This window comes from Pelodiscus sinensis, chromosome 1 (assembly GCF_052426305.1).
Source record: "Pelodiscus sinensis isolate ZL-2025 chromosome 1, ASM5242630v1, whole genome shotgun sequence".
Classification (NCBI taxonomy): Eukaryota; Metazoa; Chordata; order Testudines; family Trionychidae; genus Pelodiscus; species Pelodiscus sinensis.
In genome coordinates, this window is record NC_143052.1 from 235,225,475 (window position 1) to 235,242,479 (window position 17,005).

A 17,005-nucleotide genomic window follows, 5' to 3' on the forward strand; every position below is an offset into this window, starting at 1 on the left:
GTAATCCAGGCCTGAGAAAGGGATGTATCAGTAATTGAGAGATAAAAGGATGAGAGCTGGAGGAGAGTTTTCGCTGAAATGATAGCTAGAAAAGACCATAGCTTTACAGATGTTATACAGAAAGGATCAATAAGATTTAGACATAACCTGGATGTGAGGAGCTAGACAGAGGTCCAAGTTAAAGATGGGCCAGTTACAGGCTTGGGTGACAGGTGTCCACACTACTAGGGAAAGGAAGTAGCAGAGACGGCTTGAGGGAGAAAATTATCTCTATGTTAGTCATGCTGAACTTCAGCTGACAGCTAGACATCTACAAGATGTCAGAGAAACAGACTGAGATTTTTAGTTTGGACAGAAGAGGACAGTAGACCCTAGAGTAGTGGAGTCATCAGCACAGAGATGGTAGTTGAATTTGTGCTAGTGGCTGAGATGACCCAAGGATAAGGTGTAGAAGGAGAAAAGAAGGGAACCAAGGGCAAATGAGGTGGCTGCTGGAGAGGAAATGCTGAAAGAGCAAAGAGCGAGCTAGGAAGAAAACCAGAAGAGAACAGAGCCATTGCTCGAGGGGATAGGATTTCAAGAAGAGCATAATCAGCTGTGTCAAAGGTGGCTGACACCCCAGGAGGATGAGATTGGAGTACTGGATCTGATCTTTAGCTGGGAAGAGATCAGTAGGGATTGCATCAAGAGCTGATTCAGTGCTGTGCAAAGGGCAGAAGCCACATTGGAAAGGATCTAGGATGGAACTGGAGGAGAGGAACTTCAGGCAGCAATTGTAAAAAGCACCTTTTAGTTATCACAAAAATGAAAAGGAGCCAGGAGAAAGGGCTGTAGTTAAAGAGGTGAGTGGGGTCAAGGGCAGGGCTAAGCTGAGCAAGACGAAAGCATTGTGGCAATGTGAAGGGAAGAGCAAGAGGCATGTGAGAAGTTAATGTGAAGAGTAAAGGATGGGGTGAGAGTGGGTGCAAAAGAGACCAGATTGGCACAAGTGGTGAGGCTAGAAGAGGAGGACAGATGAGAAACCTCAGTATCTATGACAGGAAGAGGACAAGAGAGTTGTGATGGGGAAGAGAAAAAGGGGGGAGATGAGCTGAGAGAAGAGAGGAAGGTCACATCATATTTTGTCAATTTTCTCTGGGAAGAAATTGAAAATCCTGTGCAGAGACAAAAGGGGCGGCAAGTGGAGGGGATGGCTTGAGGAGTGATTCAAAGGTGTAAAAAAGCACGCTGGGACTGAAGACATGAGATTCAATTACATTCTAAAAATAGAACATAATATCTTAGCTAGAAAGATCACAGAACTGAAGAAGAAAATTATTTTGTAGTGGAGAGAGCACTCAAATAGTTCGGAGAAAACTCTGTATAACATTTAATACACTGGCAACTCTGTCAAGAAAAGTAATAACTGGTTTTCTGTATTTTTAACACTGTTCTTTGTCCCCATCTCAAATCTCTCCATTCATTTCATCCCTCAAGGCTGTTGGTTGTTTTTCACCATGATCAACTCTCAGGAAACAAAACCTTACATTATTCCTGCCTCTGGCTTTCCCTATGTGACCAGTCTCCTCTTCTTGTCTTTTAGGCTGCAAACCCAGGGCAGGGACAATTTTTTTCTTTGTGATGCTGCCGTGACCAGCACACCGTCAGCACTAAGCAAATAGCTTACTATTGAATCACTAAGGATAGATGCTCCAAGGATCAGAAGCCTTGGCATTGTTGTGGTGACACTAGTAATGGATTCCTGACTTGAGTGCTCCAGTTCCATAGGGAAACCACTCCCAAAGAAGCTAATGGCACACGGGCACTATATCAATAGCCACAGTACCATTTTTCTACAGGCACACCTGACTCTAAAGAAACAGCCAATACACACATAATACAAAAGGAGGAAGTGCTGTTATCACTAGCTATGCAGAGTTCAAAACAAAGAACAAAGCAATACCCCACTCCAGCTCCAACAGAAGTCAAAGGAAAGACTTCCATTCATTCAATAGGAGCTAGAACAGGCTTCCCGTAGATGCATCCCCTGGCTCTGAGGTTGCGTCTACATGGCACTGTAACTCGAAATAAGATACGCAATTTGAGGTACGCAAATTGTGGATCTCATTTCAGTGCTATTTTGAAATAGCTTATTTCATCATTTGGTGCTGTCTACACAGCGCTAAATTTCAAAATAAAGCTCTGTTCCGAAATGTCCCTTACTCCTCGCAGAATGAGATTTACAGGGACGTTGGAATAGTGAGCCCGAAATAATGGGCTTGCCGTGAAGACGCAGGGTAGCCATTTCGGGATACTCCTGTATCCCGAAATAGCATTGCAGTGTAGACATTGCCTGACAGAATATCAAGGGTAGTAGACAGAGATTATCCAGTCAGTCGGTAACTGTACATACATTTTATTTATTGTGGGTGTGATTTTATCAGCTTAAAGAATCTGAGTGACATCCCCCCCCTCCCTGGCCATTCAAACTTAGCAGGTGCCTAATATAATGAAAGTTGATATGCTTAATAACTCACTTGCAGTGTTTTTTTTTTTTTCCATGAGTGGATTGAGTCTTGGTGGTCATAGAATCCTATCACCATCCTGCTGGGAAAAAATATCTTCACAGATGCTATGCACAGCATCTCTAAGGAAGACACTCAGGCAGTACTGGTTGTTTCTGCGGTTAGGAAAAGCGTCATTTTCACTGCTGTCCTAAGAAATCAGCTGTTCCATTCCTGCACACACATGCTCTAAATGCCTCTTGCTTCAATGAATTATTTTCGTTCAAAGTCATGGCAGGTTAACATTCCTAGCACTTCGCAGCTGCCAAGTGCTCCAGAGGCATTAACTAGTTAATAAGCAATTTACCCATGAGGTTGGAGACCAGAGGCAGCAAGATTAAACCCCAGAATTTTAAAGGTATTTAGGTGCCTACTGGGATTTTCAAAAGCACATAAGAAGCCATGGATTGGTTGGCATCTATCGTCTGTGTTCTGGCCCTCTGAAACAATCCAGTAGCCAGGATTCTAGTAGACAAAATGGGTATTGTCTTCAGTGCCCCTTTCTGGTCTCAGTTATGGTCAAACGTTGCATCATTAACAGGCTTACCACCACTTCCTGCTTCCCAGTTCCCCCAGCTGTCCCCAGCAACCCAAACTCCTACCTCATTCACCCAGTTGCTCCCACTTACACAGTTTTCAGTGACAATTCTCTCCTTTAAAGTATGCTGTTCTACCGACTAATCCATGGCTGGCCTCCACATGGACCTCCTAATACAGGGCATAGCAGATTAGGTTTGGTTCTAGCATGCTTACCTTTTAGACCAGGGATTGGGCAAACTACAGCTGTGGGCTGCGACTAGCCCATCAGAGCATGTAATCCAGCCCACCCCTGTTATAGACCTACACTGAAGAGATACATGTGGCCACCCTTACTTTTCACATGCCACTGAGCCTCATGGCTATTTTGATGGCAAAGGCTATGAATAAAACTAAGGGGAAAGAAGGAAATGTACGGTCCTAGCCACATTGTGCCATAAAATGCCAACAGCATCCACAATAAGAGTTTAGGAGCTGTGACACTGAGCGTCAGAAAACTTGACTTTTAGGCACCTAGAAAAAAAAATATCACAGGGACAACATTGCAGCAATCCTCTCCCAAGCCCCCTACATAATGGAGGAGGAGAGACAGGCACCTAGGAGTGGAATTCACAAAGCCAGCATCCTAAGCATGAAGATGCTGATGACACAGTATTCACTAAGCCCTGCCACGCTCAGCATGGGAAGGGGACGCCCGACCTATGCCAAGTTCTGCAGCAGCCCCACTTGGGCTATGTTTACACTGGTGGGTTGTTGCGCCAGAAGTATGCAAATGAGGCTAAGTGTGGAATATTGCCAAGCCTCATTTGAATACCTAATAAGCTGCCATTTTTGCGGAAGAGGATCTTGCACCAAAAGGAGCTGTCTACACTGCCCCTTCTTGCGCAAGAAAAACCCTCTTGCACAATGCCGTTACGCTGATTATTTTCAAGAGGGCTTTTCTTGCGCAAGAAGGGGCAGTGTAGACAGCTCCTTCTGGCACAAGAGCCTCTTCTGCAAAAATGGCATCTCATTAGGTATGCAAATGAGGCTCAGCAATATTCCATGCTTAGCCTCATTTGCATACTTCTGGCACAACAAGCCGCCAGTGTAGACATAGCCTTGGAGGGGAGGAGCCCTCTGCCTGGCTGGCTGCCAAGGAATGTTTGGAATGCTTTCTGCCCAGTCTGGCAGCTGCCTGGGGCCCCCAAATGCCCATTGTTTAGAGAGCGTAGGCACCTAACTGGGGTATTGTGGATCGCAGTGGTGTTCCTGTGATTTTCTAGGCACTTAGACACTATGATGGTGAGCGTGACACTGCATAAATTCCTTGTGTGGATCTGGGCCTTAGAGTATCCCAAAGGAAGAGCCAGAGCTTTTGAATGTGAAGTTGGGTAGTTAAACCTCTAGAAAGTACACCATTTGGAATAACTGCATATTGGGAAGAAAATGCACTAACTGATATAATAGTGCAAGACAGATATTTTAATCTTTAACTATCATCTGATTGAGACAATAAAACATGATTTCCCCTCCCCACAATGTTCCCAGTAACATACAGACCTTTCCTCTTGATATAATCATCTTTATACCTGATTTTAACAACATTAAATGAAGAAGCACCTTAGCAGCCCGCCCCAATGGTGTGCTACAACTGTTAACTCAGAAAGCAGATCCATGCCTACCGCTGTGCCACCCTGCTGCCCTCCACCATGGTCACCCACTTCCCCTGCCCCCTGTTGCACACTCCCATCCATCCCACACAGTCTCTCCAACCCCCTTACTGTCCTGGGCCCCCCTTACCTCCTCCTGTTCCCCCACTATCCTCCTTTCCCCTGCTCCACCTCAACCTCCCCACTGTTCCTATTCCACTGGCCTCCCACTCTGCCCTCACTGTACTCTTGTGTGGCTATACACTGTTCATAACCTCTGGAAAGAAAGCAAACTACCTCTGCAGGTCTTTTAGAGGGTCTGACTTGCTGGGCAGGCAGGGCCAGTGCCATTTAGAAAACATGTAGTAAGGGGCTAGCAAAAAGTGCTTTTGTACTTGAAAAAGGGGATGAGGGAGGGGCCAGGAGCAGGTGCTCTCCAGGGCCCACAGAGGGATAATACAGGTGCATGCAGTTACCCTGAATTGTGACAAGACCCCCCCACGTATACATGCTTAGATATCAGAGCAACTGGAGAACTTGAGGGAGCTCCACATGCAAGTGGAGCATAGTGCCTGGCTCATTAGTACAGATATCAGAGGTGTAGGAAACCTATGTTCAAATCTGGTCTCCTATTAACTATGACATTAGGAGTTACAAAAGTGGAAAGTAGCAGCAGCTGCACCTCCTCCAGCCAGACACTGAATAGGAACCCAGTCTGGTGGGCATGCTTAGAGCCACCTACCACATTAGCTGTTGCACTCACCCCAGGGGCACAAGTGCCTATCTTCCCCAGTTTGTGGATTGCCTTGTGCAAAAGGAAAATGGCAAAAAATATGCTAATAAGACTATGGCTCATCCTAATGAGTCCCTCATTAGCATATTGTCTGCCCCCCCCCCCAAAAAAAACCAACACACACAAAAAACCCCAAAAAACTTGTAGTGTAGACAAAGCCTGGGAGTCAGAGACAGGTTTTACAGAGTTTATTCTACTAGCTGTTTCCCCATCTCTGCACTCAGAGTGTCAGGTTGGGGAATTGAGCCCAATGGGGGAAATCACCACTGTAGAAAAAGCCAGCTTAAGGGTTCCCTGAACTGCCAAGTACATTTGAGTGCTCAATTTAAGATAGTATAAGAAGATCCCACTTACCAGAAAGTACTGGGCACTCACCCTCTGGGTGCATGAAGTGAGCCTAATTTTAAGTGGGCCTTAACTCCAATCAATAACTTTGAAAATCCTGGCCCAAGCTTCCTTCAATTAAATAGTGGAACAGCATCTTCCTTCTCAAGTATCCGTGTACTTCAGAACACAAGTTTCAAGGAGTTCTCCATGCACTAAGTATTTATTTCAAAGACATTTAAAAACACACAAGAGGGACTCCTTCGGAGGCTCAGTATTTAGAAGCAGTGAAGACATGCAGTCTGTATATAAATATATGGATTAGAACCAAGAGTCCTATGTGGGTGAAGTGCTAGTGTTGTAGAGAAAGGCAGGAACAGTTCACTTCCAGCAGGTTAGCTGTTATTAGAATTCCTGTGACTGGCCATCTTTCAATGCCTGCTTAGGCAACTTTGTGCTCTTGGGAACAAGAGCAGGAAGGAGGTTGGGCATAACTCCTCCTTCAGCAATGGTCACATCCGCAAACAGCTTGTTTAGTTCTTCATCATTCCGCACGGCCAGCTGGATGTGCCGTGGCCCAATCCTGCTTTTCTTGTTTTCACGGGCAGCATTTCCTGACAGTTCCAGTATCTCAGCTGTCAGGTACTCCAGCACGGCCGCCAGGTAAACAGGAGCTCCAGCCCCTATTCTCTCAGCATAGTTCCCTCTTTTGAGAAGTCGGTGGACACGTCCCACAGGGAACTGCAGACCAGCCTTTGCTGATTTGGTTGTCTTGGAGACAGTTGTAGGGGTCACATTTTTCTTTCCTCGTCCAGACATCCTAATATCAACCTAGCATAGAGAATGTAATGAGAGGGAAGTAAGAATTACCATTAGTCAGAGGAAGGCTTAACTATGTAGTCAGAGGAAGGCTTAACTACGTTGTTCAGGGGTCTGCAAAATCCAGTGAGTAGCCAGTATGCCTCAAGTCCTCACAGACAATCCTGGATTCATGGAAGAATTATTTCATCATCTAAGCGTCTACCTCTTGGGGAGGTGGATTAACTACAAAAGGAGAACTGCTGGGTAGAGGCAGATCAGTTTTGTGGGGCCCTGGGACAAAGCCAGACAGGGGTCCTTCCCTCTTCTGCCTGTAGTCCCCCTGCCCCACCCCTTGCTGGGACACAAGCAATGCCCCTAAGCCCCAACCTCACTCTTCAGTAGGAGCTCTGGGCATGTACTATAGGTCAGAGGGTGCCCATTTTTCAAACCTTCCCCCCACCACCTTGCTGGCCACTGGGCCTAAACATAGGAAATGTTTATACTTGAGCATCAGAGTGACACCACTCTAGCATTTTAAGTGTAGACAAGCTCTGGGATGTCATTGCAGTACCCAATGTTTCTTAAGCTATTAAAAAAAAAAAGCACAGAAGCCACTAATATAGCAGCAAGCTTACATACACCCTTCCCTTTCCTACCTTTATTTGTTCTCCTTAGGAGGAACGTCCTGATTTTAAGAGGTCAACTTTTTAGCAGCAGTTTATCAAGTGAAATGCCTCAGGCTCTCTTCTGAGGAAGTAGCCTGAGTCAGCCTGCTGGTTAGAAGACTGGTCAAGAGAAAACCACAGCCTATCAAGAGTCTCCAGTAAATTCAGATGGCAGTTTTCCTGTGGAGCAGGTAGAAAAAGCAAAGAAGTTTTTTCCCCCCTCCCTATTGCCTAGAACTTTCTGCCACAGAGAGAAAGGTGTGCCATCTTGACAACCCTTAACCTGGAGAGCTGCTTCAGAAGAACAGGCCCCTTTCTAAGAGGAAAAGTCAAATTAGTTTAGAGAGGTAGAATAAATAAAGGCTTTACATATTCAGGATTCTTACATCTTCAAGAAGCTTTGCATGAAAACTATGTTAAGATCCTCTCCTGCAGCACTGCGGACCCCAAGCAGGAAAACTAAACAATTTCACCAAATCAGCCCCTGGCAAACACAAAAACTGGTGAGCAACTGCAAGACAGAAAAGCAAGCAGAATTTTGAGGGTTTTTTTGTACAACTCCCTGACATGAGTTTTGTGATGTTAGAATAAGGGAACCTCAATATAGTTTGAAACTTAACCCACCCCTAAAGTTTGTAAAAACTACTACTGTTCAATACGTGAACCATACTAGGTAGTTAGAGACCTGCAGTTAGTGATTCCTTCTTCCCTACTTAATCCTCCAAATATCTGTACTGAAACCTACAATTATTAGAGAAATAAGATTTAAGAGTAGTTGAAGTTTTCTATTTAGAGCTAGTGATAGGTAAATAGGGGGATCAGATGCAAAGCAAGAGAAGTTTTGAAAAAGAGTTCAGATGTTGAACAGCAATACCTTCAGGGGATCAGAGACTTTATCTCAGTATCAGGGCTAGGGAGAAGATAAATTCTAACTAGAGACTTACTTTGACAGAATAGAAACAATAAGAGCAACTTAATTGATTTATCTTAGAAACCTGCCTGTTGTTGTACATCAAATACAGTTACTTAAGTTCTGCTTAAACTAAAATTCATAGATCATTGCAGAAGACCCTCCCCCCAATATATCTTTTCCTAGTGAGAAACATACATACCTTCACCTTAACCAAATGCTTTACTTATTCTCCTGCTCAGGAACACTGCCCTCTGAATCTAACAGATTTCTCTTATTTGTGGAAACTACTCTTTAAGCCCTTCAGTCATAGCCACTCATTAACAGTTTCTACTCCAGATCATGGAGCCCACTTGGATTACTGATGATTCAATTACACACCCACACACTCCAAAATGATAAACTGGAGAAGAGGGAAAGAGCATAAACACCTGCCATGTAGAGGCTGTTTCTCTATTTGTTGACAAGATAGTTAGGTCCTGATACACAAAGCCTGAGTTAGGTGCGTAGGCTCCTTTTATAATGAATGGGGAGAAAGTGGCACCTCAGAATGCAGTCTATAGAAGCCACTTACATCAAGCAATGGGAACTATTGCTAGGCACGTCTTAAGGCCTCTGCCCCACACAGAGACAGGTATCTCCTTCTAGCCTGGATTAAGGCACCTAACCATGCTAGTGCTTCAGAACAGGAACCCCTCAGTTAGGTGGCTAAGCAACTTCTTGTGCAAATGGGTTAGGCAAGCCCTTAATTCAATTCAGAACAACCTGTTCACTTTTAGCCCACAGACCTTTGGTGTGGAAGATTAAGGTTCAATTCCCCCCTGCTGCTGAGAGGACAGAAGGATTTGAAGAGGGAGAGACTACATCTTGGGAATCATGCTCTAATGACTGAGCTATGTGAAATTCTGACACAGGGCTTCTCTAGTCTCCACTGTTGAAGCTGTTCCACTTTGGATTAATAATTAAAACATGTTTGGAGCACCAGTACTGCCATAGAGTCTTTATTTTTCCTCACATCTTCTTCCCCACTATTTAAATGTTTATAATACACAGTGGGAAAGTTCCCACAGGAGCTATGGAGGGCTTCCTTCCACACCTATCAGAATATCCTGTAGCACTCTCCTGGGAGGTAAAGAATCCCCGTTTAAAACCTTTTTCCTCATCAGGCGGAGAGGGGAATTGAACCTGGGTGACACAAGGTGAGAGTTTTAACCTCTGGGCTAAAAGCTCTAAACAAGGTCCTACCAAATTCATGGTCCGTTATGGCCAATTTCACAGCCACGATTTGAAAACTGGCAAATGTCTCATTTTTAGCTGTTTAAACTTGAAATTTCATGGTATTGTAACCATGGGGTCCTGACCAAAAGGAGATTAGTGGGGCAGGGCACAAACCTGTTGTTGGGAGGATTGCTACCTTTACTTCTGTGCTGCCTTCAGAGCTAGATTGTAGAGCTTTTTGCAACCACAGGAGCTACCAAGAGGTAGAGGTGGGTCTGATCTCCCTGTGTTGCTGGGAGAACTCCAGCTAGGGACTCCTCACTGCTGCTACGTCTACACTGGCACAATCTTGCACCAGAGCTATGCAAATGAGGCTAAGCGTGGAATATTGCCAAGCCTCATTTGCATATCTGAGCTGCCATTTTTGCAGAAGAGGCTCTTGCACCAGAAGGAGCTGTCTACACGGCCCCTTCTTGTGCAAGAAAACCCCTCTTGCACAATGCCCCTATTCCTGAAAATAATCAGCATAGCGGCATTGCACAAGAGGGTTTTTCTTGCGCAAGAAGGGGCAGTGTAGACATCTCCTTCTGGTGTAAGGGCCTCTTCTGCAAAAATGGTGGCTCATTAGATATGCAAATGAGGCTCGGCAATATTCCAGGCTCAGCCTCATTTGCATATCTCTGGTGCAAGATCACTCCAGTGTAGACATAGCCTTGTAGTCCTGGCCAGCTTGGGAAGGACAATACTTGCACAAAAGGGAAAGGAAGAGGCAATGCAAATGAGTGCTCTATTTGCATTTCTTCTTGCAGAAGAAGATCGTAGTTTAGATGTAGCCTTTCCATGGTCGTTTCTTCTCCCCTCCCAACATCCCTGCCCCCAAGATAGAGCATAGGGAAGTTTCATTTGAATTAAAAAATTGTCCAAGGTTAATATATGAAGATTTACATGTTTTCTTTATTTTTCAAAAGGCTTTTTCTCATCAGAAAGGGAGATAAATTAAGTGTTTGGCCAGCTTTAGCCTGCCAGGAAGAGATCCTTGTTGCTCTGCAGCCACAGAGGTCAGCCTGCATAGATTGTGGAGGGAAGATAGGGTGACCATATTTTCCCAAAGAGAAAACAGAAAACCACACGGGACCTGACCAAGCAAGCTCCACCCCCCCATCCTATGGATAGGGCCAGCTGGAACCCCTTCTACTGCCTGCACACAGGGCTGACCCAGACACCTCCCCCCCCCCCATCTTCAGCCTGCATGGGCCTGGCTCAGACTGAGCCACTCTCTCCAGCCCTTCCTCCTATGCAGGGATGGCATTGCCTCACCTCACCCCCACATTCCTCTGCACTGTTATGGGTCATGTGCACCCCACTTTTTTGGACAAAACCATGCACATGATTACCAAATGCCCAGTTTTGCAAAAAAAAAAAAAAAAAAAAAAAAAAAATCAGAGCTCCCAAGACAGGGCTTTAAAAAGGGCTTGCCCTGGCTCAAATGGGACATATGGTCACCTTATTAAGAGCATTGGAGACCTCACCCTATTACCCAGCATTCATTACATGGAACAGGTATAAGCTGCTCTTGCCTCACTCACCCTACTTCTGTGGAGCAAGAATAGAAGAGCCTATAGAGCGAGACCAACTGGCCCCCTAGCCTAGCCTCTTCTCTTCTGATGGGGGCCAGCACCAGCTGCTTCAAAGGAAATGCTTCAAATGGCTGGAATTCAATTTCAAGTGGGCCCTCCATTGTTGTTCAGCCCCAGCTTCTGCTAGTTGGAGTGTTAGGGACATCCAGAGCACAGGTTGCATCCTAATCTTGGCTAAATTAGAGAGACAAAGTATGTGAGGGGGAATATTATATTGGACTAGCTTCTGTTCGAGAGAGATGACCTTTCAAGACACACACAGGTCTTATGAACTGGGGAAGGGACTCTGAATGTCAGTGTAACTGAGGAGGGACTCTGAACAAAAGGTGGAACAGATACTCAAACTACAACAATAATTGTATAAGTTTTTAGCACAGAGGTAGAGTGGTCTGTTACCACTGGTACAGTAATAGGATTAAAGCAAACCCACATCAAGTCTTGGTCTGTTACACTATGGAGTTAGGTAGATGCAAAGCAGTGTACATCAAAGCCTAAAACTCTAGTTTGTCTAGAGTAAACTTTCTCAACTGCCCATGTAATTTGCCTGTGACACCAGTTTCACTTCACTTCTCTGGGAGACAGAGTCAAGGTTGATGTAGTTAGATCAGTGTAGTGTCTACATGGACGCTGCATTGCTGCAACTGACCGTGGCTTGTTGTCAGAAGCTCTCAACACCCCACACAGGTACCACTGGTGAGGGGGCACACGGCCCCCCACAAGGAACAAAGGCTATGTCTACACTGGCACCCTTTTCCAGAAATGCTTAAAACAGAACAGTTTTCCATTATAAGTATTTCTGGAAAAGCGCATCTACATTGGCAGGATGCTTTTCCGGAAAAGCACTTTTTCCAGAAAAAGTGTTCGTGCCAATGTAGACACGCTTTTCTGGAAAAAAGCCTCGATCGTCATTTTCGTGATTGGGGCTTTTTTGCGGAAAAGACTACTGTGCTGTCTACGCTGGCCCTTTTCCATAATAGTTTTTCCAGAAAAGGACTTTTGCCTGAACGGGAGCAGCAGAGTTTTTCCCAGAAAAACACTGACAATTTTACAGTAGATTGTCATTGCTTTTCCGGAAAAAGCAAGCGGCCAGTGTAGACAGATGGCAAGTTATTCCGGAAAAGCGGCTGCTTTTCCGGAATAAGTGGCCCAGTGTAGACACAGCCAAAGAGTATACATTCACACTAATCACTATGGCACCTCCATGATGATGTAAATTAGATCAACTTAAATTTATAGTTTAGACAAATCTGTTATCTACAGCCAGGAGACTTCTAACTAGTACACTTTTGAACAGATCAAGCTTAACTGTGTTTCTCAGGGGGTGTGAAAATCCACACCAGCTAGTGAAGCTGTTACCATCCCATCAACCTAGTTACATCAATGAGAGAAGCAGTGCCATAGCTGTGGGAGGTGGATTAATTATGTGGAAGTTCTCTGCCTCTTCAGTGGCTCAGATGCAGCTGTAGTGTTTTAAGTGTAGGGCTGCTGCTGGTACCTTTCCCAGCCCAGAAGTGCTCTGAGTGGCTCAAAAGCTCATCTCCATCAACAGAAACTGGTCTAAGGAAAGATATTCTCACCTATCGTCTCTAGAAGCCTAGCATGGGCATGGCAACAGCTATCCCCGCACCCACACTTCAGTGAAAAGCCATTGACAGACCTATCCTCCGTGAACTTTACCACTTTTGAACCAGTTTTTTTATTTTGTTACAGTTCGAGTCATCCCTGGTTTGATTAGGGCATTCTAAAACCTGCATAAAGACTCCACAAGCTCATGTGGGGGGAGGGCGGTAGGCAGGGAGGGAGAATCTAGCTATTCCATTAGAGCAGCATAATAGTGGACCTCTGTGGCCCAGAGTTAAGGCCTGACAAATAGCTCAGATGCAAGAAAGGCTAAGTCATGGCAGGGACTTTCCTTCCTGTCTAACAGATGGTGGCTGAAGGAAGAAAAATATCTAGTAGATGCCAGAAACCTAGGTCAGCTAGGAGCTGTACCTCATTTGAGCATGGAGATTAGAGCCTCAATGGAGACATTTTCACTGCCTTGTGGTACTTGAGTGTGACCAGTTAAAGATTTTTATTTAAATTCACCATCAGCACTGATGGTATCCTTCCTTTCTGGACAGTGTCCCTGAAGAGGCAGAGAGAACTACCTGTTGCTGAACCATTCAATATATCAGTGACTTTTAGCTGGTCAGTGAATAATAATCCAGTCTATGCGCATAACTGTTGAAGGTTCTGTACTTAACTCCATTACAAGTTCATACATGAAAACAGATTTATTATTTTAGCACATAGAAGCAGAGGTCTTTCTCTTCTGGGGAGGGAGGAAGGGAAATTAATCTGCTCACCTGCATTGCATCTTTAGGTAAAAGATCTGTTTTCTCCCTCCATTCTTCTTTCTGGAGGTTTAATGTGATGTTTGAGCCCCATGCAGGGCCTGGGGTACTGCTAACTCCCCTCTTATGCTGGTTTTGATGAGTGCTAGAGAAGCATGTTTAACAGGTGCATTCTAGACATTTCCTGGAGAAAGGATTAATACTCCCAACTCCTTGAAGGGAAACAGACTGAGTCAATTGCTGAATTCTAGAAAGTTTATTAAATATTTTTTAAAAAGACAAACATTAAAATGGTTACCAGAGTCTTATTTAGCAGTGTTAACATATATAGGAGAATGGACAAACAAGAGTCACTAGTCAGCAAGTACAGAAACCCACACAAACAAAGGCGGTCAATAATTACTGGATTCTTCCTGGGAAGCAGCAGGATCCCCACTTTCTAGAGGATCTCTAAGTGTTTTCTTGGGAAGAAGCTGGGAAATAATGTTGGGCATAACTCCTCCTTCAGCAATGGTCACATCCGCAAACAGCTTGTTTAGCTCTTCATCATTCCGCACAGCCAGCTGGATGTGCCGTGGCCCAATCCTGCTTTTCTTGTTTTCACGGGCAGCATTTCCTGACAGTTCCAGTATCTCAGCTGTCAGATACTCCAGTACGGCCGCCAGGTAAACAGGAGCTCCAGCCCCTATTCTCTCAGCATAGTTCCCTCTTTTGAGAAGCCGGTGGATACGTCCCACAGGGAATTGCAGGCCAGCCCTTGCTGTCTTACTTTTTCTTGACGGAAGTGCAGGTTTTGCAGCCACCACATTTTTCTTTCCCCGCCCAGACATTCTAATATCAAACCACAGAAGCAGAACTATGTTAGTCAGGGCATTGTGACACCATTCCAGCGCTTGAGTTCCAGCTATGTAACAGGTGTCAAAATGGTAGCAGGGTTACATATAGCCTCCTGCTCCAATACAGAGATTGGGTCGCTACTTTGAGTTGGGGGAGGAACCACCACACAATCAAAAAACCCTACAAATTCCTAAGGCTATATTTACACTCGTGGCTTCTTGTGCAAGTACAGCCATTCTTGTGCAAGAATCTGCAGAGCATCCACACTGCCCGCCAGCTCTTGTGCAAGGAAATTTACAGTACGGCGTGATAAGAGAGGGCTTCTTGCGCAAGCGCTATGTTCTTTTTTATGAGGTGTAAGCCCTCTTGAGCAGGACCTCTTGCGCAAGAGGGCAGCGTGGACACTCAGCAGGGATTTCTTGTGCAAGAAAGCCCTATAGCTAAAATGGCCATCAGAGCTTTCTTGATGAAGACAGCGTCCACACTGCCATGGGTACTTGTGCAACAGCACAGCTTGCATATGGCATCATGGACGTGTTCTTGTGCAAGAAGCCACCAGTGTAGACATAGCCTAATAGATTTAGGTTTGAATTACAGCTCACAACTAGTCATGAGCTCTAAGTCATCTGCTTCATAATAGATGGTTTACTATTTGGTAAAGTAGATTTCTGCCATGCATGCCTACCTTAAGTTTGCAAGACAATTAGTCAAAAATAGTATGCTCAGAAACTGTAGTTTTGGTTCTTTTTGCCAAAAGAAGATCCAGGTCACCATCTACTCTATTCATAGTTAAGAGAGCAGGTTTTATATAATTAGTTCAAATTATTTTTACTGTATATAAATAAAGCTATCAGAAAATAGCTAAGAGATAGTTGGTTCTCCTGTAACCACAGGATTTTTTAAGCTTATTTTCTGGTTTGGAGCAACCAAGTTTATTCTCAAGAGACAAGTAGTGTGACTAGCCACTTTCAAGTGCAAAGAATTCTTACAACTACTAAAGAACATGTTCTTAAATACTACTCTGGAAAAGCTACAGAGAGGGAGAGTTTTGTGGGAAACACCCACTAAAGGAAGATGCCTCTAGGCTTAATAAGGGAGGTTTAAAAAAAAAAAAAAAACCCACCTAAATAAAGATCAGGAATCCTAGAATAGAAGTTCAAGTTTATAGATAATGTTAGGACTCCTAGCTCTTACTATTTTATGGTGTTGGAGCCACTATAAGACTTATTTTTATCAAACCACAAATGTAAGCAGGTGTTACTAATCACAGTTTTTGCCTTCTCAGTAGATATTGATGTAACTAGCTTTCACTATAGTTATTCGAGGTTATAGCATTCTGAGGTCAACTTAATAGAGCTACTAAAGCTCTTCTGTCTAGTACTTAGGGAAGGTAGGATACAGGGTTAAAAAGACAACTGATCTTAAATCTAGGTTTCATAGTTGTGTGTGATCTCACACACACACACACACACACACAGAGAGATACATATTTATTAGGCTAAAAAGAAAAACTAAATAGTTCTACTTTGTCATATATAGAATCCAGAAGAACCTTAGTACCTACATAGATATGCATAAAAACATTCTACCTTACATGCATCCCAATATTATTATTTCCCCCCCCCCAAAAAACAATGCTTTCCCTGTAATGTAATATTTTTACTTTTCAGGTATACATTAACTAAAAAACAAGACAATTCCCATTACCTTCAATAAATCTTTCTATATTGTAGCCCAAGCTTGTTACCACCTCTAACCTGCAAATTCTTCTAATAGAAGCTAACTGCCTTCTTTTTAACCTCTCAAGGGTAGCCATTTTATTAGCAGCTGTTATTCTAGATCAGGTGACCACATGGCTTATTAATGAGTCATTCATGCCCCCAAAAGAGTAAGCTTTATTACCGGGAAAAAGAAAGAAATCTATTACAAACACCTGAGAAGTGGAGGAAGTTTCTCTTGTCTTAACCAGATTAATACTGGAAATATGGGTGGACTATCTCCAGTTGGTTTTCAGTTAAAGTCAATAATTGGCAATGACACTACTTGTTTGTGAAATGGTATAAAAAGTAAACTCTTAAAGGATTCCTTGCTAATACCTGCCTGACTATGCTGAAGCTGGCCAATATGGGTTTAAACACCCTTGGATTTAGCTTGATTGTAATCAAATTGATCAAATGCTTAGTTATTGTTTGGATACAATAAATTGATTATTTAGGCATGTTTAGAGCAACTATAATAATGTACTATTTGGACTTTGGATTGAATAAAGAAATTGGTGGTTACATTTGTGCTTGGTGATTTCTCACACTAATAATTTCAAATATTAATAATTCCAATAATCCATTTGTCATTAGAGTTATTAAACTTGCAGGTCAATCAGCATACCTAAGGTCTCTTGCTGAGTTGCACAAAGTGGTTTTACACTCCCTCACTTATAGGCACCTTGAAAATCCTAGGGCCTACAGAGTCTGAAGTAGGTGCCTAAGCTCTATAGGGAGAGATGGGTGACACTGAATGGGATAGACAAAAGCCAGCACACTAAGTAGAGAGCAGCCTATGAAAGAGTATGGGAGATGCTGATTTCAGGATTGTGTGTTAATCTAAGGCTATGTCTATACTGCGCTGTTTTGCAAAAGAAATATGCAAATGAGGTGAAGTGTTGAATATCACAGTGCCTCATTTGCATAATTAATGAGTGGCCACTTTTTGCGCAGTCTACATGGCTCGATTTTGTGCAAAAACCTCCTCTTGCACAAGAGCTGTTTTTCCTGAA

At 43.8% G+C, this 17,005-nt stretch overlaps 2 protein-coding genes across 7 annotated transcripts; both read right to left on the bottom strand.

Moving 5' to 3' along the window:
- Window positions 1–5,677: 5,677 nt before the first annotated feature.
- On the bottom strand, window positions 5,678–8,561 carry LOC102460152 (histone H2A-like). Of its 6 annotated transcripts, none has more exons than XM_075917082.2 (4): window positions 8,407–8,448; window positions 7,681–7,778; window positions 7,286–7,474; window positions 5,678–6,659 (listed from the first exon to the last, which is right to left on the bottom strand). In XM_075917082.2, exon 4 carries the CDS (start codon window positions 6,645–6,647, stop codon window positions 6,234–6,236), a length of 414 nt encoding a protein of 137 aa, XP_075773197.2. In that variant the 5' UTR covers window positions 6,648–6,659; window positions 7,286–7,474; window positions 7,681–7,778; window positions 8,407–8,448; the 3' UTR covers window positions 5,678–6,233. The 6 variants fall into 6 exon arrangements, with proteins under 6 accessions (XP_075773197.2, XP_075773196.2, XP_075773192.2 ...); XM_075917081.2 differs by lacking the exon at window positions 8,407–8,448 and adding an exon at window positions 8,239–8,374; XM_075917077.2 differs by lacking the exon at window positions 7,681–7,778 and having other exon boundaries at window positions 8,407–8,561.
- Window positions 8,562–13,636: 5,075 nt separating this feature from the next.
- LOC102459197 (histone H2A-like) lies at window positions 13,637–16,076 on the bottom strand. The gene is made up of 2 exons (XM_006113550.5): window positions 15,940–16,076; window positions 13,637–14,226 (listed from the first exon to the last, which is right to left on the bottom strand). Exon 2 carries the CDS (start codon window positions 14,223–14,225, stop codon window positions 13,788–13,790), a length of 438 nt encoding a protein of 145 aa, XP_006113612.1. The 5' UTR covers window position 14,226; window positions 15,940–16,076; the 3' UTR covers window positions 13,637–13,787.
- Between the last annotated feature and the right edge of the window lie 929 nt (window positions 16,077–17,005).